Source organism: Lynx canadensis, chromosome B4, assembly GCF_007474595.2.
Source record: "Lynx canadensis isolate LIC74 chromosome B4, mLynCan4.pri.v2, whole genome shotgun sequence".
NCBI lineage: Eukaryota > Metazoa > Chordata > Mammalia > Carnivora > Felidae > Lynx > Lynx canadensis.
In genome coordinates, this window is record NC_044309.1 from 90,059,456 (window position 1) to 90,084,445 (window position 24,990).

Below are 24,990 nucleotides of genomic sequence, written 5' to 3' on the forward strand. Positions count from 1 at the left end.
AGCTATGAAATCAGTGTACATTTTAGAATAAAAAGATTTATGTTTTATATTGGAGATAGAAGTCATAAAATGTTACTGTGAGAATGAATAAATCCCTGTATTTGACTAGATGCTTTTCAAAACAGGAATCCTGAAAAAAATAGCGTTCAGTAAAGTTATAATTGACATCAGAAGATGGGCTTTTGTCCATATTTCTGTTTTAATTATACCATTGATGTACCCTAATGGACACCATGTAACCTTTGCATTGCCAATATTAGGTACACTTCTTTATGTCCTTTTCTTACTTTTTATGTGAACTGAATAATAAAATGTAGATGCTGCAGAATATAGACAAGAGGGATTTTAGCTTAATGTTGTCTCCAGCTGGCCGTCTGACCTTTGATAAGTCTCTTTATCTCTGTTTTGCTGTTTACAGAATAAGAGATTTGGATCAGTTCATTGTTTCTCCTGTTTTTTTTTCCCACTGAGATACACATGATGGCTGATACTTTGTGAGCAGCATAGTCACACAGTCATACGGCAGATTGTGATTATAGACTCGAGGAACAGATGGTCTAGGCCGCACATTCCTGGTTCGAGTTCTAACTCCACTCTTCTCTCTCCCACTCAAGAAAACATGTCAGAAAACTAGTAAAACCAGGGTGACGTTGTTAAAGAGATAACTCTAAATACATCCTAGTTTTCTTAAAATATCTTATTCTCAAACTTTGACATCTAAAGTTAATTTTGAGGCGCCTGGGTGGCTCAGTCGGGTTAAGCCTCTGACTTCAACTCCGGTCATGATCTCATGGTTCATGAGTTTGAGCCCCATGTCCGGCTCTCTGCTGACAGCTCAGATCCTGGAGCCTGCTTTGGATTCTGTGTCTCCCTCTCTCTCTGCTCCTTCCCCCACTCATGCTCTGTCTCACATTAAACTTTTAAGTAAGTAAATTTTTAACAAATTACTTGTGAAACACTTCATAACTCATATTTTACCCATGGTGGGTGGTGAGTTCATGTTCAAAAACTGATGTGTTAGGTGTTCTCTAAGATTTTTTTCTAGTTCTAAACCTATGTAATGATACATTTCTGTTATTGTCAAGCATTTCCAAAAGGTCTAATTCTTTGGTTATTCTACTTGCAGGTTTTTATTGGTAGGCATTACATGGATTAATAGTACCATGTGTATGATATAGGTTCAGAAATGTTGAGTGAATTTATCAACAAGTTAATTTCCCTTTTGTAGCTATAACACTAATTCAGAATTTGTTTTCTTCTGCTTTATCAGTACACATGATTTTGTGAATTTCAAAGATTGGTGCTGAGAAAATTGGGTTGTAACATTCTGATTGTTACTTTCAGAAACCTGTCATGACTACCCTCTTCATTTTGATAAAACAGTTTAACATTTTGCATTTGTCCACAGACTATATGAAATAGGAAATGTACTAGTTACCTCTAGAAGTAGTGAGAAGTCTAAATAGACTACTGATATTATTTTCTAACCACTTGTTGTTTCTTAAACATCATGGGATAAATTATACATGTATTTCTCTGTTCATTGTTCATTTATTCCACAAATATTTATTGAAGATTCATTGTGCTGGCTATGTGCCAAGCAATATGCCAGACTAGCAGTTCTTGAAGTGTGGGCTGAGGACCCTCAGAGTCTCTTAGACCCTTTCAAGGGATTCATGAGGTGAAAACTATTTTCCTACTAGTACCAAGATATTATTTCCTGTTTTCATTGTGCTGACATTTGCACTGATGTTGGAAAAGCCAAAGCGGATAACACTGCTGGTATCTTAGTATGAATCAAGGTTTTGTGGCAACAAACTTTATTAGTAATCATTTTATGCTTTATTAACATACCCGTGCGAGGAAAAAGCCATTTTCACATAAGAATGTCCTTGATGAGGTAGTAAAATTTATATTAATTTTATTAAATCTTGACCTTGATTACATATCTTTGTAATATTCTGTGTGAAGTAATGGGAAGTACATTTTATAAAGTGTTTCTGCACACCAAAGAACAATGGTTGTCTCCGGGCAAAGCACTTGTGCAATTGTTTGGAACACCATTTTGCTTGACAGAATGACCAACAGACAAATTGCTTATTTCGACTTGGGTTTGGCATGCATTTTCTTAGTGAATGAAGTGCTGCTGCCACTTTAAGGAAAACAGCCGACAGCATTGTTGGTAATGATAAATTTGAGCTTTCAAGGTAAAAAATAAAAGTTTGGAAAACTTGTGCCTGCCACCATGAGCTTGTTTGACAGCTTCTCAGTGTTTAAAGACTTTTCTGACGAAATCAGCAGTGATATTAATGAATATAATTTTGATATTGATAATGAAATGTGTCAACTTAGGAAAGATCTGCATCACCCAGATGAACATTGCATGATGTTACAAAATCATGCAAAGTTAGACGATCCATTCAAAATGCAAGATAGACCATTGAGTTTAATGTAATTGTATGAAAAGTTTATTGATGGGGCGCCTGGGTGGCGCAGTCGGTTAAGCGTCCAACTTCAGCCAGGTCACGATCTCGCGGTCCGTGAGTTCGAGCCCCGCGTCGGGCTCTGGGCTGATGGCTCGGAGCCTGGAGCCTGTTTCCGATTCTGTGTCTCCCTCTCTCTCTGCCCCTCGCCCGTTCATGCTCTGTCTCTCTCTGTCCCAAAAATAAATAAACGTTGAAAAAAAAAAATTAAAAAAAAAAAAAAAAAGAAAAGTTTATTGATAATAGTTTCAGATGATCATTTCGTTGAGTTTTGGTATATTATCAAAGAAGAATACCTATAATTCTCTGAAAAAGTTATTAAAATATTCTTCCCTTTCCAAGAACTTACCTGAGTGAGGCAAGATATTCATATATGCATAGTTTAACCAAAACAACATATCACAACAGATTGAACACAGGACACATGAAAATCCAGTTTTTTTTTTGTTAAGCCAGATAGAAAAGATTTGCAAAAATAAAAAACTCATGTTTTGGATAATGCAGTTATTTTTCACTAAAAATGTCATTTAAAATATTTATTTTTTTAATTGAATACGCAAATATTTTTGAAATTACTCATTTTAATTTTCAATATGCTAAGTATTGATAGGTATGACCATATAAACAAAAGACATCCTGAGTCCTTGATAGTTTTTATGAGTGTAAAGAGATCCTGAGATCAAAAATTAAAAAATTACTAACCCCAGAGATATTTAAGGGGGGAAAAAAAAGCTCTTTATGTAGCTTTTCTTTGGTTCTCAACACCCCTGGTTCTCTGCCACTCCCTCCTTTGAAGTTAGAAGCAATATTCCTTTCTCTATAATTCCATGTACTTTATTTCCACCTCTACTAAGGAAGGCATTTAGTGCATGTCTTATGTTTCCATCTAGGTTAGTATATTTGTTGGTAGCACAGACTATATCTTACATCTTTGCATATTCATCAGCTCTTAGCACATTGTTTTCCCCAGGAATGTATATAGATGAACTGAGTAACTTTTTAAAATTCCTTATCATATTTGTTTTTTAAATTCCACATATGAGTGAAGTCATGATATTTGTCTTTCTCTGACTGACTTATTTCACAGATGAACATAGGGGAAGGGAAGGAAAAATAAGATAAAAACAGGGAGGCAAACCATAAGAGACTCTTAGAGAACAAACTGAAGGCTGCTGGAGGGGTGTTGGGTGAGGGGATGGATTAAATGGGTGATGGGTACTAAGGAGGGCACTTGTTGGGGGGTGCCTGGGTGGCTCAGTCAGTTAAGCGTCTAGCTTCAGCTCAGGTCATGGTCTCCCGGTTCATAAATTTGAGCCCTGCATCGGGCTCTCTGCCAGTCAGCACAGAGCCTGCCTCAGATCCTCTCTTCCACTCTCTCTCTCTCTGCCCCTCCCCCACTCATTCTCTCTCTCTCTCTCTCTCTCTCTCTCTCTGTCAAGAATAAACAAACATTAAAAAAAAAAGGAGGGCACTTGTTGGGATGAGCACTGGGTATTATACGTAAGTGATCAATCACTAAATCCTACTCCTGAAACCATTATTACACTATATGTTAACTAACTTGGATTTAAAAATAATGGTAATAAATAATTAAATAAATTAAAAAAAATTCCTTATCTTCAAAGTGTTATGTCTAAATGGTTTGGAAGATTGACTTGGGATTCTGAATAGCCAGGGTTCTGGCTGTTTCTTGTAACAAATGCAAACAGATCTTTGCTTAACAAAAGGGATGTCCAGTTCTAGCTAATGGCCTATTGACTGCAAGAAGTAAATGACGTAATTGAACACTTCATTCAACAAACATTAGCTGAACATAAACTGTGCTAGGCACTGTGCTAATAAGAACAACAATATTTTTATAGAACTTTATGGTAGACATTTAGATTAGTGGTTCTCAACTGGTGGCCCATGATGTTTCTTCTTTTCATAATGGAACAAAGGCAGCAACAATGAAAAAATTTTCCTACAAAACTAACTATATTCTATTCAGAATATTTCTTTTTCTAGTCTTTAACAGTCTTTCTTTTCTGATAGTATGGTGAGATTAGGGTTTGGGCTTTTGTTTTTATTTTATTTTTATTTGACAAAATTCAAATTTGTCTGCTCTTTGTTGACCCCAGCAGTTTTCGGGGGATATTTTACCAGCCTGTGGAAAACCACTGATGTAGACATTCTTTTGGTATTTATTGGAAAGAGATTTGACCTTTAGGTTTGACATTTTAAATCCACTAGGACAATCAGCTCATTTATTCTGGGGCTAATTATCAACTTCGTGAGTTCTCTGGATTCCGTTTATACCATCTCTCTTTGGCAAGGAGTTCAACTTTGTTCAACTGCAAGGAAAAAAGTAAAAGGAAATAAAAATAAACCCAAACCAAAAAACCAACAAACTAATTTTAGTCAAATTTTTGGATGGCAGAGTTCTGGGGGGAAAAAAAGATGGGGAAGAAGTAAAAATTTTTGACCAAAGTAGGACATTTGAATTATCTTTGGCTCTCAAGTCAGATTGTGTTTTCAACTTCTCACCTCTTTGTAGGAACTGCTGATTCCTGTGAAAGAACCAACTCGTTTTAATTCAAATTCTCACCTTTAAGCACTGTTAGCAGTTGAGACAGCAGAGATAAATAGCAGGGTGGGAAATGATGATCCATGGAGTCAGTCATTCATGGAGTCATTCTGTCACTCAGTACATGAGTGGCTATTGGGTGCCGGATACTGGGATACCAAGATAAGGAAGATACCATCACTATGCTTAGGAACTCTATAATCCAGAAGAGGGAGACAGAGACATAAGCAATTAGTGCCCTGAAAATTGTTTTAGGGGATGTGATAGCGTATTGGCCCCTCAGTGGAGGCCAGATGGGAGAGGTCAGGAATGGTGACGAGGAGAGTAAGGATATGGAATGAAGAAGGACGTGAAGGTAAAAGTGGGAAACAGTGAACTTACTTGGGGGAAATTCTGAGTATCCCGGTGTGGCAGGAGCATGGGGCAGGGTGGGATGCGGAGGTATGGTAAAAGAAAAGTCTCAAGAGTTAGGTGACAGATAGATGTGGAACTTCAGATGCTTTGTTTACGAATTTGGACTTCACCCAAAAGATTTACCAGAATGTGTTTTGTGGGGTGGTGATAGGAAAGAAAGGGTTTTGTATGGTCAAAACGATTTGAGAGGCACCAGTTGAGACAGTTAAGCAGGTATTTACTGTGAAACCTCTTGGATTCTTTATATTGGATAGCATTTCCACAACTATTTGACTACAGACTTGTTTGGAAGGGTATCTCCTGTTTCTCAGAACATGGTTTGGGAAACCCTGAAATACGCATTGGGGAATCAACAAAAAGTTTTAATCAGAAAGTTATGGACTATCATGTAATCTGATTCTATTCTTAATGCATGGTGTGATACTGCGTTAGATGTTGTTCAACCAGTGTTTTTAAACACCAGATATTTTCAAAATGATGTGCTAGATATTCTGGGAAATTAGAAAGATGCATAGGGAGTGTGTCTGGCATTAAAAACACAACATGTTGATTACTTATAAATGTTATTCTGCTAGGCAATTATTTGAATCAGAGGCAATACCAAAGTGAGGAAGTTGAGAATAAACTTGGAGAATTAGATTTTTGCTCAGTGCTAATTTCTTCAGGGTGTTTAATGTCAATTCTTTCCCCAAAGATTGTCACTCCTCAGATGCATGTGCTTCTTTTGCCTCTTTTTGGACTAGGGTTGTTTCTGGCTAGGGCCCTCACCCAGGCAGCTAAGGGAGTATAAAGGAAAGAAAGCTGCCAAAGGGAAACTTGTTTTTTTTCCGGGCGTGTGGGGAGGTGTAGCTATTGAGTTTCTTGGCCCTCAAAAGTACTATATTATCAACATATTGAAGCTTTGGTAGATTCAAGGGGAGTCAATTCTAGACATCTTTAGGAGATATCCTGAAGGTGTATCCAAGGGGTTTGGAGAAAAAATAATTAAAGTGAAAGAGAAAGGGAAGTTGCACCTGGTGGACAGAAAGAGCAAATCTAGAAATCTGAGAACGTCTTGGACTTTTTTTCTTCCGTAAGTCCTTACTTGTTTCACTCAGTGTCAAGGGAGAGAATCTTCAAATAATGTTCTTGAATTAATTGAATCCTTATTGAATGTTTATTGTCAGTCACATTATCTAGTAGGGAAACATGGAATCAAGTATTTAGAGTGGGTTGGTACAGCCTCAGGCTTTCATTGTCAATTGTATTGTGTGGTTAAGAGCACTGGCCCTGGAACTAGATGGCCTGTGTTCAAATCTATTAAATCATTTCAGTCCAATTACTTAAGTGCCCTAGTCCTTAGTGGATGTAGGATTTTAGCCAAATTACTTAACCTGTCTATGCCTCTACATCTAACAATGGGGAAATGATCATATGTATCTCTTAAGGCCACGAGGGTTAAAAGAGCCAGTAAATTGAAGTGCTTAGAGCAGTGCCTGCCACACGCCAAGGGTTTCATCAACGGTTAGCCTTAGGATATCTTGATCCTACCATTTTTGTTAGGGTAATAATTTACTGTGGAAATGCATCAAAGAGTAGTAAGTTTTTCTGGCCTAAAAAAGATACTGTCTTTGGAGAATGGCCTGCTATATCTAAGTAGGATTGGGTGTAAATGGGCTGTTAGAAATATCTAATTCATGTAATTTTAAAATACAGTGAATATTTGTGCATGTAAACAACAATAATAATAACAGCTAACATTTGCCAAGCATATACTCTGTGCCAGAAGTTGTTCCAAGTGCTTTTTATCAGTTCATTTATTTTAGAGTTGAAACTGAGGCACCGAGGGGGTGAGCAATTTGTCCCAGATAACACAGCTAGTTAGGAGCGGGGTCAGGTTCAAACCCAGGTCATCTGACCCCATAGCTCACGCATCCGCTGTGCTAGCCCATCTTTTGTGCAAATGTGTTCTGTATTTTAGATCACTTTGTCAAAATATTTAATTCCATTTACTGCAAATGTAAGTGGAAAACATTAATTAAAACATAAATCAGTTCAGCCTGAAGATAGTTCTTTTTCTGTCCTAGAGTTGCTCTTGGCATCACGTTAGAGCCATATTGACTGTGATTCTTGTGTTCTGTTGATGTAGAAGATTGAGTTGGATTTCACCAAGGCATCTGGATGCACGTGTCCGTTCTTTAGAACTGTTTTTCACCTTATATCTTAGCTACATATTTTCAGAGTAGTGTGTAAGTAATGTCACTTTACATGCAGTTTGCAAAATTAGCTGGTTTTTCTGCTATAATTAGGGTTAGAGCTTTAAAAATATAAGGGTTCTATCAAATCCTCACCTATGAGATGTGTGCTTCATAGGATTTTAAAACGGAGAGCATTGTGATGAATATACTTTTTGCATTCTTCAGTGCAAAAATACTAGACTGCTCTAAAAGTTGATCGTTTTAGTTGTTCTACTTTCTTGGTGCGAATGTAACACTTCAGGGGTTTGCTTTTAAAGAAAACTGGGCAAAACTAATTTGCCACTAGATGGAGCCCTGGCTCTTTGGGTAGAAAGAAATGCACCAGTCTGGACGTTAAATCACACAGTCATATCACGCTGGAGGGCCCCCCGGTATTCGAGGCCCCCAGCTTTTAATTGTAGAATGCATCTTTGTTCTTTGCCTGACCTGCAGAGTGACATCACTCCCTTTCTTCCTGTGTGCTGGCTTTGACACAAGCCAGATGGCCGAGGCCATCGGTAGGCGCGCAGGCCGCCTGGTACCGCAGTTGATGAAACAGGATAGGAAGACGTTTTATGGTCAGCTGTGGGAGCACAATGAGGCAGCAGCTTCGCTAAGTAATTACATTCATCGTGCACACTTTATTCCTCTCGGAGAAGGTCACATGGAAAAAAAAATACGTTTTTATTTATAGCGTTGTGAGGTATAGACCTTTGATCTTTTATTAGTCAGTAGTCTGCTCCAAAGGAATGCTCTTTTCCCTGTTCTGCAGTCACTCGTGAAAATGACATGTTTATTTATGTTTAATGGTTCTTTTCGGCTGTGCATTGTGATACTTACCTTCCCTCTTCCTCCCTTTTGTCTCTAGTTCATAACACAAAAATGTTTTAGGTTTGTAGCGAGTTTAGTTTGAAGAAGTCAGAGTTCAGGTATGTTAATACAAGCAGATTTCTGTCAGATATACTCCAGAGTGATTTGGTAAAATACATTACTGTTTATTATGTGTTTGTTCTTCAAGGATGTCAGAAGAGACCAGGAACAGACTTTTATTCTGGGGGGATGAGGGCCAGGAAATGAATAAGACTTTCATTTTATGTCCATTTTTGGACATTTAGTGGTTAAGGTCACTTGTGATGCCAACTTAAAATAAAATATTAGAAGTTAGTATTAATCTAGTATTTTCCAGGCTTCGTTTGAAGTTTATCAGTGGCAGGATCGTACAAAACTTGAAGGAAAATACCAGCTGAACTTTTCTCTAAAGTTTAACACTTACACAGTTTTGAGATTCTTCCACATAGATTCATTTCCAAAACTTTATAAAATAGTTTTAGCCTTTTTAAGGCTAGGTTGTGAATATTACTCACAGAATTGGCCTAGAAATTATAAATGATAAGGTCCGATGGAAATTCCTATTTGCTATGCTTTGTTCAAACTTAACACGTTCTAAAGTGAAGTCTCCTGGTTGTCTGTAGGGTATTTGGCTCTCTATTTAAAAAAAAAAGATTAAGAAAGAAACTGTAACAAAAGGATTCTCTTCATCTTGCAATATTTTACAGTCTTCTTCAGGGAGGGAGATTTACAAATAATTGCTGGAAGGAGGCAACATGGTGTAAAGGAAAGAGCGTGGCTTTGCAGTGAGATAAAACAGGGTTTTCTAATACCTTTTCCACTGGTTATTTGCTCTGTGCCCTTGGACCTTTGAGCCTCGATTTCCTCACATATGTACTGGGGGATAAAACCTACCTCCTAGGTTTATTGTAAGAATTAAATGATACAATGTGTGTATTAGGCCCCAGACGGTTCCTCTCACATGGTATGGACTCAGTAAATGCTGATTCTTTTCAACTGTTTTAAACTTGGTCTCTTTTCTGACCTCTTGCAAAGTGTGTTCACAGATTACACTTTTATATCTTGTATGTTTTTTTCATAAGATGTAAATAAGCCTGGGTTGCAAGTAAGCTCACCATTTGAAAAATAGGCATTTGAAATTTATTACCACTGTGTGTATGTGTTCAGTTCCAGATAAAACCGTAACCATCAATTGTGCAATGAATGTGGTTAATTAACATTTGTGATGTTTTAATTTGTTTTTGTTTTCTTTTTTTCTCCTACTCAGCTCTTGCCCCTGTTCTTTGCCTCTCGTTTTGTTGGTGAAGATATCACAGTGATGTCTGCATTCAACCTGCTGCATTTGGTGACAAAGAGCCAGCCAGTAGCCCTGCGAGCCTGTGGGCTTCCCTCAGGTTGCTGATTCTTGTCCTGTACCTAGTGAGGGCACTGGTCTGGGTGGGTGTTTCTGCTGCAGGAAATGATACACCAGAACGTTTTGCTAAATTCCGTTTTCTTTCACTTGGGCCCTAATTTGAAGACGGAAATTGGTTATAAATCACCACTCTACTTGGAGTAACACTCATTTCCACAATCCTTATAACTCTTGGAAACATTGTCCAGTTTCCTTGTTCAGTCTATAATTGTCACTAATATTTCATGATATCTTCTTGTTCTTTAATGCACACTACACATCTGAAAATCATAATGTTCATGAGAGGCTGGCAGTCTTCATAAGAAACTGCCCCAAATCACCCAAATAGGATATTCATCTCTTGTTAAAGGATAATGAAAATGGTTTTCGTTTCACATGTGGCCATTACTTTGGGAACGGAAAAATGAAAATGAACAACCGTAGTATAATACAGTTACTTATTTATTATAGTCAAAAAGAAATGATGTTGTACTTAACAATGACCAAATAAACAGAACATATATAGCATGCACGTGTCAATTGGTTCTTAATTTAGAACCACTCACTATACTTTTAAAAAATGTGATTTTCAGCTTGTTACACAAGTGAGGCATGAAAGTCCAAAATTGCCTTATGTGCCTATAGCATGAACTTAATATTTTACTTTTATTATGAAAGTCAGAATGGTCAGATATTTTGTGTGAACATTATTATCAACATTATTTCTATTTTCTATTAATATACATATCTCTATTGCTATATTGTCTAGAGAATTTAATTCCAGCTCATTAAACATTCACTGAATATTAACTGTGAGTGCCGGGCATTGTGTGGGGCAGTGAGGATATAATGATACAGAAGATCAAGCTGATTTCTCTAATGAGCACAGGGTGGAAATGGTGCTGTGTGAAGACCGTTGAACTGTGTGGTGATAGGGCTGAATGACGCTAGGGGAATTCAGAGAAGGGTGGTCCTCGTTCTTTGGTGGGGGGGAAAACATTTGGAAAGGAGGGAAGGTCTCTGAAGTTTAAAGGAGGGCTTCGTGGAGGATATAGTTTCTAAGCTAAATCTCAATCTATAAGCATCAGTTAGCCAGGTGGCCAATGAGTGGGAAGGACAGCTCTCCGGTATGGACTAGCGTGGGCAAGACACGAAGGCCCGAAGGAGCAAGGTACGTCCAGTGAGAGGCAGGTTATTTAATATGGCCAGCTCGGGTGGGGGAGCGCAAGCGCGAGGCGAGGAAGGAAGGTAGCCAGATCATGAAATGTCTTAGGTGATGTTTTAAAGAATTTAAATCCTGGAGAAGGGGAAGAAGGTGAAATAACATGACTCGGTTTGCATTTTATAAGGATTATTGATTTAGTATGATGGAAAGTCCATGCTGGTTCCAGATGTTTCTGAGAAGGCTGGGATGGCAACCTGATTTGAAGGGTGGCTAAGGCCTTTGTTTTGAAGCTGTATTTGAGTAGTAAACGGCTGTTGTTTTTGTTGTTGTTGTTAAATAGATTTTATGTCTATTTGTGGTGAATTGAGAGGCTAATGAAGCTTCATGCATTGAGGGCCCCAGTCACTCTGTCAGTACTTTTTCCTCCCCAGCCAGCCATGCCCCTGCATCGCCACCACAGAAAACACTGGGGGAGTTTGAGTTTGAGGCTGGAGGGGACTCAGAAAGTGCAGAAAGTGCTGAGAGCCTCAGGTTTGGAAAGAAGGGGGGAGGGACTCGAGAGAGATTCAGGTTGTAGAACTGACAAGGTTTACCTGCTGAATTGTATATGAGCTTGAGGGAGAACAGCAATTAACGCGGTCCCTGTGCCATGTGGAACTTTTTCCTAACTATGCATTATATATGAGAGTTATTTAGTTTATATATAACCAGGTTTCCCACTGAATAACACCCCAAAGTGTGAAAAGCACCAATATTGTTCTTGTAACATGAGTTTTCTATACACAGAGGAGGCTGAGTATTTACAGAAACACCTCATTAGTTAATAAATAATTAATAATATATTCCTTGAGATATTAGAATCATGGAATTAAAGGATTTCATTAAAGGATTTTGATTCCTTTAATCATGGAATTAAAGGAATTGTTTAATTGAGATATAAGTGTCTTTAAATTTTGGTCTCAAAATGATTCAACAATAAATTCGACAAAACTGATAATTCTTGAGCAGTAACCATTACTGCACAGGGCTTAAACACACAGATTCTGGAGTCTGAGTTTGAAGGCTGGCCGTGCCGCTTAACTGGCTGTGTACTAGGTCTTCCTCATTTGTAATATGAGAGTTAATAATAGCATTAGGTTGCTGTAGGGGATGAAGTAGATGAGGATGTGAAAAGTGCATAGGATAATGGCTGGAATTCAGTAAGCACAATATATAAATGTTAACTAAGTTCACTGTAGGTCTCTGTGTCTATCTATCTATCTATCCATCTATCTATCTATCTTATCTATTATCTATCGATCTATCATGAATTTTCCTAGTATAATAGACTTTTAAGAACATTTAAATATGTCCTTTCATTTAACTATTTTCACTTTAATACGAACCACAAATGCACTTAATGTTTGAGAAATAACCATCTCAACCTGTTTTTATAGCTTTATTTTACTTAATGCATCCTGCTGAACCGGAATTCAAGTCCTGTATACATGTTTCTTTTATTCTAACTATCCAGGACTGATGGAAGCTCAGTCTCTTGCTTTTCTGGCCTGCAAATCCATTTTAATTCACTAGATGAATTGGCTAGAATAGTATTCCATAATTCCTTAGCCATTCAAGCACCACTTACTTTTTACAGTGTTAATGAAAGTCAGTCTTCCAGCATTTACATATTTTATGACTTGAATATTAGTAAAATTGTTACCATCCACTTCTCTAACAGAATTCTACTGTTAGAAATATAGAAATGTTGAAGAAATAAAGTTCAATAGCAATAAAACCAACTATTTATATTTTGAAAAGAGAAGTTGAAGTGGGCATTCTGGTCCTTATTACTTTGTGTAAGTACGGAGGGAAGAGGCCAATACTGGAGATATGGGAAATTAAGGTGAAAGTCTGGAGTCTTGCTTTAATTTACTGTTCCCTGGTCAAAACCCATTACAACAAAATTCTCTGTAAATCAAAAAGATTTCTGCTCCCTTAGCCAGTACCCTACTAATTTCAGGTATTATTCAATACAAAATAATTCCAGAACTAAAAAATAATTGGAACAGGCTCTTAAAATTGATTATAACTGGATTGACCTGTAGGAAGGCCACATCCCAGAAGAGTGATCTATCATTTTTCAGCTTTGACTTCTTTTACTTCTTATTTTTAAATAAAGCATAATTTTAATTTAGAGCTCATTAAGTGCATCTGAGTTATGGTTCATTCATGTTTGTAATTAAAGGTAATTTCTTTCTCTCAGAATTTCGTCTTAATTTCCTATAACAGTTTCATTTTGTATTAAAAGATCACTGGGATAGGAGTCAGAAAACTCTAACCACAGCCCTGTCATTAACTTGTGTGACCTTGAACATGACTGTAAACCTCTTCAGATCTCAGTCTCTTTATCTTTAAAACGAAGAATTCAAATTAGATCATCTATTCAGTTCTGAGATTCTGTGATTTTATTAACTGTTACTTGTTTTTATTTTTGGCTTTGGCTTAATCAAATCTGGAAACTAATTAATGGCTAGGAATTTATAGAAAAATCTGCCACGTTGTGGTGGGAGAACAGAAATCTTTTCCACATTTGAACATTAGAATTCCTTACCACTAAATCAAGACTGAAGCATTATCTGAGGAGGGATTAGGGAGCACAGTTTTATACATAGTTTCAGTGCTTGATAAAAATTAAGTCTAATTGTAGCTTAGACTAGATAGCATGGTAGCTTCCAGCCAAGTGAAAGTATTTGTCTAAATAGTACTAATTACGGTGATAAATCATACTTTTCTTTAACATCATACACATAATATGTGGTTGTTACTTGACTTCATTGGTGTATTTTACAGTCACCATGGATTGAAGAGCCACATGGCTCTTGGGCAGCTCGTAAAGATACCATATCATAATATTCTAATGTAGAAATTACAAGCCTTAGAGATATTTTGCAAATGGTGTTTGCAAGTCATAGAATATCATCTGTATAACTAGAACTCTCTAGAGCTTAGCACAATGCCTGGCACTTAATAAATATTTGTTAAGTGAATGGATAAACATTTGGAAAGTTTACATGTAGGTGAAGTGATAGCTAAAACAGAGAATACAAATTTACTTGAGCCTCTTTTGCATGGGAAGATTAAAAGTAAAGTTTATAGTTTGGTTGGCTTTTGAATATATTATGGAAAACAATTTCCTTTCTCTTTTCTCACTTTATTGCATTTTATCCAATGCAGTTGATACCTGAGATATAAAACACATTGTAGCTTAACAGAGAGCAAAAAAGGGGTAACACAGATTCAATATATATTATCCAGACTTGTTTTTATTTTTTTTTTCTCTCAAACAGTTGGGGTTTTGGTGGTAGATAAAATTTTGAGGAAGGGAATAAGTACATACTATGCTTATTATGAGAATTAGGAATTCCGGCTCTTTTGATCACTTTTCTCTGGAGCAAATTAATGTTGTTTGCTGTGCTTTAAAATTTCCATTTGTAAAGAGGAACTACAACAGATATGCACCAAAGCACCATCCACAAGTAAGAATAATTACTGTCCAAGTTTGAGCTGGCAATAGTTCATTAATGGCATCTAATATTATATTTACTTACCTTGAAAAAAAATAATTGAAATCATCAGTGTGCTGTTCATCTACTGCATAGGCTGGCCTTCTATTCCAGTTTTATTTTTTAACCTTTTATGGTTAAGAAAAGATGAACTATCTTCATGATTCTTTGATAAAAGTTATGACTCTTCTCTCCCAGAAAGTACTTATGTGCACCTGCACACAATTTTGTATGTAATTCAAAGGTTTTTGTTAGATATTCTGAAACTCGTAAGGGAAGGGCTCTTTGACCACAGGTTCAGAACCTGTGTTCTAAAAGATACACGTGAAACCAACATAAAAAACTCTGATTAGAACACAGTATTCCTGATTTCTTTATTCATATCACCAGTGGAATTCTTGGCCACGTATTTGGATGAATGCCCTCCATTCTTCAGTTTCACCATTGTCTTACATGTTCATCTTACCTAACTTCTTTGATTACATTAAAATGCTTTGAGGGAGATTTCTTTTTAGAGAACATAGTGTTTAAAAAATAGACATACAGGGGCGCCTGGGTGGCGTAGTCGGTTAAGCGTCCGACTTCAGCCAGGTCACGATCTCGCGGTCTGTGAGTTCGAGCCCCGCGTCGGGCTCTGGGCTGATGGCTCGGAGCCTGGAGCCTGTTTCCGATTCTGTGTCTCCCTCTCTCTCTGCCCCTCCCCCGTTCATGCTCTGTCTCTCTCTGTCCCAAAAATAAATAAAAACGTTAGAAAAAAAATTAAAAAAAAAAAAATAGACATACAAATTTCAACTCACACAATTCACAAAATAATTCGCAATTAATTGATTGAGTGGTACCTACTTTTCCAGTAGATGGCGCTAGGTTTACATTCTTTCACAGCATGAATGCGTACTGCTCTCATTAGCACATAGGTGCATTGTGAAAACTTAAACAAAAGTATGTCAAGAATATTACGTTAAGAACATGTGGATTTACAAACCACAAATTTTTCTGCTTATATAATGTTCAAACAATATTTGTAGAGTGCAAAACCTTTTTCCATTTTCATTAGGATCCAAGTCCCTTATGCTTGGACATCTCATCGAAATTGTCTTTCATGTGTGGACTTTCTATAAACTGAAACAAGTTTTCATAAATTAACTTATCTTAAATCCAAATAGTGATTTAACAGTAATTTATAGTATTATATGCAACTAAATTTTCTTCAGCAGACCACCCAAGAATGAAAGAAAATTTCACATTTTGTTTTGCCGTGTTTCAAATTTTTATATAATCTTGAAAATGTTATTAGTTTAACATGTTGATTGTTATGCATGAATAGTTTTTTACATGAATTAAAATATTTTTGGAAACTAAGAAAAATTATATTTAAAATGTTGACTAATGAGTGCTCTGATGCAGCTATTTTTTTTTCTAAAAAAATGTTTTAGTAGCTCTATGACATAATAAAGTTTTAATGTTAATGTTGAAAACTTGCTGTATGACATCCAATTCCCACATGAGTTTTAAAAGTTATTTGCGCACAAGGCTAAATTATAGAACAATACATCTGTATGAATAAGGTGTTGGGCATATGGTCTGTTAAATGTGGATTTTGTTAATTTGTTGGTAAATATGGAATAAATTCTTCATATGTACATTAGTAATTACCAAATATGTAGCAACATCTAGTAGCAACAGAGATGAAAATGGGGACAAACAAAAGAACAAATTTTAGTTTGAGAAACTCACTGGTCAGCTAATTAACAATGACTGGAAAGAATATAAAACATATGAGTTCTGAAAACAAATGATAATTCTACAGGGTTAGATTATCTAGACAATATGGACTTTGGGGGAATCTTATAAGTGAAGTTATTAGGTGTTTGTCCATCTAAACATGTTCACAGTAATGTTACCTATCAGATCATAGAAGGATTTATTCAGATAAGCCTGAGCCACCTTTTGCTGTCATTAAACATATGTTTAATGAAGGAATGAGGACTGCATGGCAGTTCCCGGAGACTCTCTAATATTGAGGTTACATATTTGAGGGACTGTCATCGTCGGTCTCTTCCAGTTTATAGCTTCATGCTAAACATTTTAATTAGGAATTAAATTTCCATGACTGTTTTTGCCAGATACAGTTTAATTTAAAGTGCTTTGAAATAAAAAGATTTCACTGAGATGCAGTGGCAAATTATTTCTAATTACTTTTTGTGCCTTTGCATTTAAAATCAAGCATTTATTTAAAAGATGAAAATTTCCATTTGTTTATTTTCAACTCCCTAATATTTTTCTCTTTTCTTTTTTTACATTTAGTATGTTTGCGCTTGTGTTAGTCACTTAAAAATGCATGTTATAAAAAATATACCATGAAATGATGAAGATATCAGTTATTTAAGTGATTTGTAAGACCTATACATTTATAGAATTTAAATTTACTCAACTGTTAGGATAAGCATTTCCTTCAACAATAGATACATTTATTACATTTAGCCACATAATTACAAACAGAATGGAGTGTTAATTTAAATCATTAGAGTATTTGAAGAAACAGATTAGAAGCTTAGTCTGTACTTACGAGTTTATTTCTACCACCAATTTGCTTTCTGGCCCCATGAATCTGTTTTGTGTCCTTTATTCTTTTCTTCATCTGTAAACTAAGCATGATAGAACTTTCTTGTCAAACCTTTCACAATTAGATATAACCCTCAGGTGTTAACATTATTTCACATTTCCCAGAATTTATTCTGTGTGACTTTAATCCCTGGCTGTAAGGGGAATAAGCTGGAAAAATTAAAAAAGGAGGGGGGTGGGATGTCAAAAAAGTCTGGGAAAGGTGATCGGCCAAAGTCTATTTCTAATGTAGGAAATCCTTGGTTCCTGCCAAGTGATCCCTGGAAAGGCAGAAGTTTTTTGTCTCTTTAGTTCACAACTGCATCTCAGCAAGTAGAATTGTGTCTGTCACATAATAAGTGTTCAATAAATATTTGTGGAATGAATGAATGGGTGTAAATAAGTAGTATCAGCTTATGTATCAAAATAATGGCACATTGTAAGTAATGTGATCTCTGTTTTTAAGGAATGTACATTCTGGTGAGAAAGATGGCCATTTAAGTCCCAGTTTTGTTATCTATAGGATGAAAGAAGTTATATAGTTGATGGTTTTATGATTCTATATAAATATTTCCTCCTTTGTTTTGCTCTGGTGGGAGGGAGTAAAAGAAGTGAGAAGCGCCGTGCCTCTCTCTTTCTGCACAGAATGGCAGACTGGCTTCTTGGAATAGGATCTGAAGCAATGACAGTTCTTCTGAAGGATATTGAAGGAATGTGTAGATGTAATTAGCAGGAAGTGGTGGGGGTGGGGGGATGGCGGCATGGGGGTGGGAATGGACTGTGAGCACATGGGTGAGTAAAAAATGGGCATGTTAAAGCACAACAAAGCATGAGTTCAAGAAAGAAATGTAATGAATGACTAAATTAAAGCAGGAACACTGCAGACCAGAGAGCCTGGCTCTCATTAACCAGGTGTGTGACCACGTCCAGTAACTTTGTTAGGCCTTGGTCTCCTCATGAGAACTTTGGACTAGGAGTTTATCACTTTCCGAATTGTAACCGGAGGAACACTGGTTCTACTAAAGCCATGTAAACTGATCTCATTGTCAAATTGAGAAACTGCATACTACCATATTGTATCAATTCTATTCTCACATTTTATCATCTTGATAATCAGGATGCAGTTTAAACCATTGTGTGAGAAAATATTGTGTCATTGGCAACTTTTTAACTTTTCTAGTGGAGCATAAAATAATGGTGTGTCAGAATACCACATACTTAGTAATGCACATCAGCATTAAGAAAATCTCTGAGATCTTCATTAAAAAGCCCACGTAATGTTGATTTTTCCAGTCTGGTTGGACTGTGGAAACTTATTCTTGCCAATCCCCCCCTGCTCCCCACAAGAACAACCTGTTAGTGTTTTTTTTAGAGCCAGTGTTTTACAGATTACATTTTGGGGAATGCTGGATTAGGTAATCTCATAGTCTTAAATCCAGAGATTTAATGGAGTATTAGCCATAATAATAGATTCAAATGTAGAACTCGAGAGAGGTAATAAAGGATTCACAGTAGTAATAAAGGCAAAAATATTTTAATCCGTCATCATTTTTTTTTCACTGATTTTAAATATTATTGTAGGGTTTTTTTCTTTTTTTCTTTTCTTTCCTTCCTTCCTTCCTTCCTTCCTTCCTTCCTTCCTTCCTTCCTTCCTTCTTTCTTTCTTTCTTTCTTTCTTTCTTTCTTTCTTTCTTTCTTTCTTTCTTTCTTTCTTTCTTCTTTCTTTCTTAAGTAATTTCTCCACTCAATGTGGGGCTTGAATCTATAACCCAGAGATCAAGAGTCACATGCTCCACTGACTGAACCAGCCAGGTACCCCTATTTATTGCAGTTTTTTTTTTTAAAGTTTACTTATTTATTTTTGAGAGAGAGACAGAGACAGAGCGAGCGAGCAAGGGAGGGGCAGAGAGAGGGAGAGAGAGAATCCTAAGCAGGCTCTGTGCTGTCAGCGCAGAGCCTGACGTCGGGCTGTATCTCACGAACTGCGAAATCATGACCTGAGGCGAGATCGAGAGTCAGACGCTTAACCGACTGAGCCACCCAGGTGCCCCTGTTGTAGTTTTTAAACTAACTTCCAAGAAACATAGCCAAAGGCATCAGTTAGAACACATCTTTTAGGAAGAAAATTTAAATATAATTAATTAAAATGGAGAGTTGTATAAATCTTTAAATACAACATATACTTACTTAGTACTTACTCTTTCCCAGGCATGTTGCTAGGTGCTAGGAGTACAAAGATAACCAACATATATATGTACACTGTCTTTCAAGGAGATTGTATAGTTCAGAAGAAGCCTTATGGCTTTCCTTTACATGTCCGGGTGACAAAGAAAAATGTGAGATTTTTTGACTTTTTTCTCCAGACACTTTCACATTTTTTTCTGGAACATACGGACTCAAATTCAGCTGACCATTGAGTGGCAATTGTAGACTTGTTTTCTGCCCATTGTTTTAGAATTAATTTAGATTTTAAATTTGATTTGAGCAGTAATGTAATTTTGGAAATTTACAAAGCTGAGCTCTTAGACAATATACATTTTATTTTCTTTCTAATGAAGTATTCTTAATGTTACATTTAAACAAAATTCTGCATGATCATCTAAGCGAGGGATCCTATCCTTCCTTCTTGTGGATGGTTACCCCTCATCTTCCCTGCAGTCTGTGCTCCCAAGGGGGTGAGGGAGAATGGGGGAGTGAGCTATTTTTTGCAAGTCTTTTTTGATTGCATGTGAAATGCAGAATGGAAATGAGCCTGTCTGTTTTTAATTTTTTTTTCTTTCCCTGTATGGGCTATGATGTTCTAGTGAAGACCCATACTAGAAAAAAAAAAAAAAAAGAATTAAAAACAGGGAACTCCAACTTTGTCAGACATTTCACATGCAATCAGATAGACTTGAAGTTAAGTGACTTTCTCTTCCACTCTTGTCACTTGATGATGGCAGTTCCTTTAAAAATTCTCTTTCTACTCATATGTTTTGCAAGCAAGAAAAGGCTTTTGGATCAAGACATGTTTTAAATATTTTCCTAAACTCTAGGCTTTTGGTCCACATTAATATAAAAATCATTGCTGTTGATATTTGCATTACATTCTGAAGAATTGATAAAGTACTGTTTAATTCTTTTAGTACTTAAAGAATGTTGATACAATTATTACCACGCCTGAATTCAACAATTAAAAATTTGTAACACACAAGTAAAAGAAATGCAAAATGTGGTTTCTATCTTATGGAGTCATTCAGGTGAATGTTTCATCAGAATGCACGTAATGGTAAAACTCTCCATGTCTCCTCTCAAGAAAGTCACATATCTCCACATAGGAGAACTTACTATTAGAGGCTAGAGTTTTAAACCATATTAATAGGCTTTGGAAGCTGTGGGAAATAAACTTACTCCCGTTGACTTCCAGTGAGAAAATGCTTGCACACGTTCCCCTTAATATTAAAACTGCCTTGGGGCGCCTGGGTGGCGCAGTCGGTTAAGCGTCCGACTTTAGCCAGGTCACGATCTTGCAGTCCGTGAGTTCGAGCCCCGCATCGGGCTCTGGGCTGATGGCTCAGAGCCTGGAGCCTGTTTCCGATTCCGTGTCTCCCTCTCTCTCTGCCCCTCCCCCGTTCATGCTCTGTCTCTCTGTCCCAAAAATAAATAAACGTTGAAAAAAAAAATTAAAAAAAATATTAAAACTGCCTTATTTCTTAGCTCCCCAATTTCTCCTCTTCCAAATCTAAATCTACAACTTTATCCTGGCTGTTTTTACTTTGGTAAGTTGGCCGATACCACTTACGAGAAAGACCGTCTGCATTCCTTTCGTCAGGGCAGGGTAATTACCATCTTGACATGGGCACATTTGATCACCCTACATCTCAGCTTGTGTAGATGGAGGGTCTCTGTCCTATTTGAATCTTCCCTGGCCCTCTGGTCCTTAGATGCTGTTTCTACAAATTATGAGCTTTCCATATCTCATTACAACTGGACCTAGCCAATCTAGATGGGCAAAGTTTAAGAGTATTGATGTCTTCTTTGTCAATTCTCCATGCACAGAAGTTTGCACATACTTTTCACCGTATGACTATACATTGTGTTGATTGCTTTTCTTATCTTTCGTGCTGGAATGGGTGCTCTCCTCGACTTGTTCATGTTTTGACTTTCCAGCATCTTAGTTCTTGATTCACTGTAGATGTTTAGTAAGTGGTTGTAGAAAGTATGAATTAATACGAGGCTCAACATATTGTCAAAGAATTTATAGTCTGGGAAAATAAAGCAGAAATGCCTGAAGGCATTTGAGAATAATTGTAAAATGCTATCTTAGCCTATGTAAACAGCACCTCGCAGAGTAAATGCACTGGTACTAAGGGTATCCAGAGGAATGGAGTTGTCAGAGTAGGGATTAATTTATTAGGGTAGGTAGACTTGGAAGGAAAACTTGCTTGAAAGTATATTCTCTGTTTATCTATTCAAACCTTTAGTATGGAAACCAGAAGACTAATTTTATCATTCAACTATGCTCCACTAAAACATATGGTCTTGTTTAATTCAAGAAGTTTAAAATGGCATATTGCTTTGGCATGCTTATAATGTCCATTGATGTTAATTAAAACTCTGCGCATGCATCAGTAGAATATAACTGAAACTGATGTGTAGAACTGTCTTATGTGAAGTAATAGAAAAGCAGTGAGAAGGCATGAAATGCGATAACGTCTATGACAAAGACATGATTTTTCTCACATATAGAAAAGAAAAAAATCTTTAACTTAAGAAGAAAGTATTGTCTTGCTTTCTGACTCCTAAGACCTGGAATTTTATTTTCTCTGTATTATATTTAGGACTTGGAGGATAGATAAAATTAAACTGAACCTAAGTGTAGAAACTAAGTATCTTTTTTAAAGATGGATACCAAGTTGAGGTACAAATTTTATACTCTTTTTAGTTATGGATATTCCCTGACATCACCTACAAGAACACTCTGAAGGGGAGAGTGACTGGGGTGTTCCAGGAGGGTAAAAGCATCATTGTTTGGCCATAGGATTTTGCTGTCTGGGTCCATCAAAAATTTATCACTGAAAAACATCTGAGTATCCTCTTACACATGACTCCAGGTTGGAATGACAATCTGTAGTCTGAAAGGGATGACATTAATTACACAGAGCAAATTAGCAGAGGCTGCAGTCCGATGCTGGGTTCAAAGTTCAGCCAGACAGATACTCTCTGAGAGCTATTTTGAGGATAGTACTTTGCTAAAAAGGACGTTCACTAACATTTTTCTCTTGGGAGTAAGAAGTGATGCCAGACAACGCCTGGCCTGATACGTTAATTGTAAATCTCCTGGTTTTAAAAACATTTACTTCGCATGTTTAAATTGTTGGTTTCTGCTCCATTCACATTCAGGTTTTACCATGTATGTTGTCTCTACCGCTAGAGCATTAATTTAGCATATCCATCTTTTGCATTGGGCCTGTCCTGCATGTATTCAGATGGCCCTTCCCTCTGATGTCTGTACAACCAACTTCCTCCCTTCCTTCAGAACTTTGCTCAAATATCATCTTCTCAGTGAGGCCAACTTTGACCACTATACTTAAGGTTATAGCCCTTAACTTCTAGCATTCCCAGTCTTTGCTGTGCTCAGTTTAGCTTTTTTCCTTCCTGTGTACTTAACCACCTTCTAAGAGGCTATCCAGTTTACTCACTTGTTTTCATTGTGTTTTTCTTTATCTTCCCCTACCCCTGCTGCTTTCGTGGGAGCTCCATGAGAACAGGATCTTTATTTTGTTCACTGGTATATTCTAAGTATTTAGAATAATGCCAGCATATAGTAGGTGCTTAATAGTTACTGAAGGAATGATTGAATATATTTTACTTAGCACAGTACCTGGCACTGTGTTAACAGTCAACACTTTTGATGACTTTGAAAAAATAGTAAGAAAAAAAACGCTGGATCAGTGTCCCTGTAAGTAAGCTCTGCCGCCCTAGTTTCATGGAAGCCACAGTTGTAGCAAAAGTGTCATGACTGCATGTTAATCCTGGGAATGTTCTTCTTGTGTAGGTCCACTTGGAGAGAAAAACCAGAACTGGGTATGCTTCTGCTAGCATGGAAGCTTTTCTTCCCTGTGCTTGACATTTCCTTTATTGGTTATTGGAATGCAAAACAGACAAACAAATATGAAAAAGTGGTTCATGGAATACATTCTGCATTCTCTTCTAAAAATGGGCCAGATTTGGCTTTTATAAATGCCCACTTAATTTAGAAATTTCTAACACTATCATATCCGGATAGTTTTCAGCTTTCCAATATGACAGACTCATAACCAACAGAAAATTGAACGTTGTAATGAAAATCAGAGTATACTACTTTGAAATATAGTAGCAAGCTATTTTAACATGAATTTTACTGTTTAAACCCGGTAAGGTCAAAGCAAAACAAGATGCTCTTGTCATCTTTTATTTATTTATCATCTTGGGGAAATATTTAATAGTTTCATTTTTTTTTTTTTCTGATCCTAGAACCAAAATTAAAGTTATGGGATCTTTAGGTCTTGTTTTGTTTTGATTTTTCACACTGAACGTAAGATTTATGACTTAAAAGTGTTCTAAGACTTAGGTAACAGATCTGATTTACTTCTTAACAGGAAGTTAAAAAGCCTTTCAACGTTTTATAGACTTTGTGAGAATCCCATTTGAACCTTGTCACTGACCCTATGTTGAAGGAATGAACACAGGGAAAACAGACATTGGCTAGCAGACAAAGGTATTTTTCTGGATGTACTGAGTTATTACTTTTCTCCTTTATTATCTTGTTAGTGGTAGTTTTGGAGCTAAAAGTTATTGCATAATTTAAGAAGAAAGAAGAACGTTGTAGCATAATTTTTCCTCACAGAATATTGACTATGGGCTTTGCAGTCAGAGAGCCCTGGTTTGAGTTGATAATTTTATTTACTGTTTGTCCCTATTAAGTTATGTTACAACCTCTCTGAGCCTCAGTTTTCGTATCTGCAGAATGAGCATGATATCTATATTTTAGAATTATTGAGAAGATTAAATGTGGTTATGTAAAAATGCTTAGAAATGTGCCTGGCACATAGTAAATACTCAAATTTTAGTTTTCTTTTAATTCTTATTTTAATCATTCTTAAAGACAATTTGTGAGAAAAATACTGTCCTAAGGGAATTATTATAGAAAAATAATTACGAATAAGATACTGCAGCACGCGGAAATACTTGACCTGGCTACCTTTCAGAATACATTTTTGACTTCAGAATTTACTGTATTCAGAATGATAATGTGATCTTGCATTTACTCGGACAGTGTTTGCTAAGCGATAATTGCCGTGATCCTTACAGCAGGCCTGTGAGGGTGTCAGTACATGGCTAAGAGACCGACTTGCCTAAGGTCACATGAGTGGGAAGCAGGCAGAGCCAGAACATGAGTTCTGCTGAAAGTCTGTTTCTACTTAGAGCAAGAGCTTTCCATTGGAGCTTCAAGATAATACTGGCTCTGAGGCAGCAAGCCTCAATGGAACAAGCGTTAATATAAAAGAGAATTTGGGCGTCTTTCAGTAAATAAATACCCTTGAAGGGCATTCAAGATGGATCTTTATCTATACCAAAGTTGCTCTGTAGGGAATGGTGTGGTGATTAGATACCAAAGTGGCAGTGTCACCCTCTCAAATATACTTTGTGTTGCAGTTATATATATATACACACAGCCTCACTTGTGCCTTCAAAGTACTCTATTAAATATTTAAATAAAGGAAAAATCTTTCCATA

At 36.6% G+C, this 24,990-nt stretch overlaps 1 protein-coding gene across 1 annotated transcript in view; it reads left to right on the plus strand.

Annotated features, from left to right (window-relative positions):
- The window catches only part of MSRB3 (methionine sulfoxide reductase B3), a 168,901-nt gene that overhangs the window by 20,935 nt on the left and 122,976 nt on the right, over positions 1-24,990 (plus strand). Inside the window, exon 2 of the mRNA XM_032594008.1 lies at positions 9,796-9,922. Within this exon, the coding sequence (XP_032449899.1) occupies positions 9,847-9,922 (76 nt within the window). The 5' untranslated portion in view covers positions 9,796-9,846. The remainder of the gene's footprint in view (positions 1-9,795; positions 9,923-24,990) is intronic.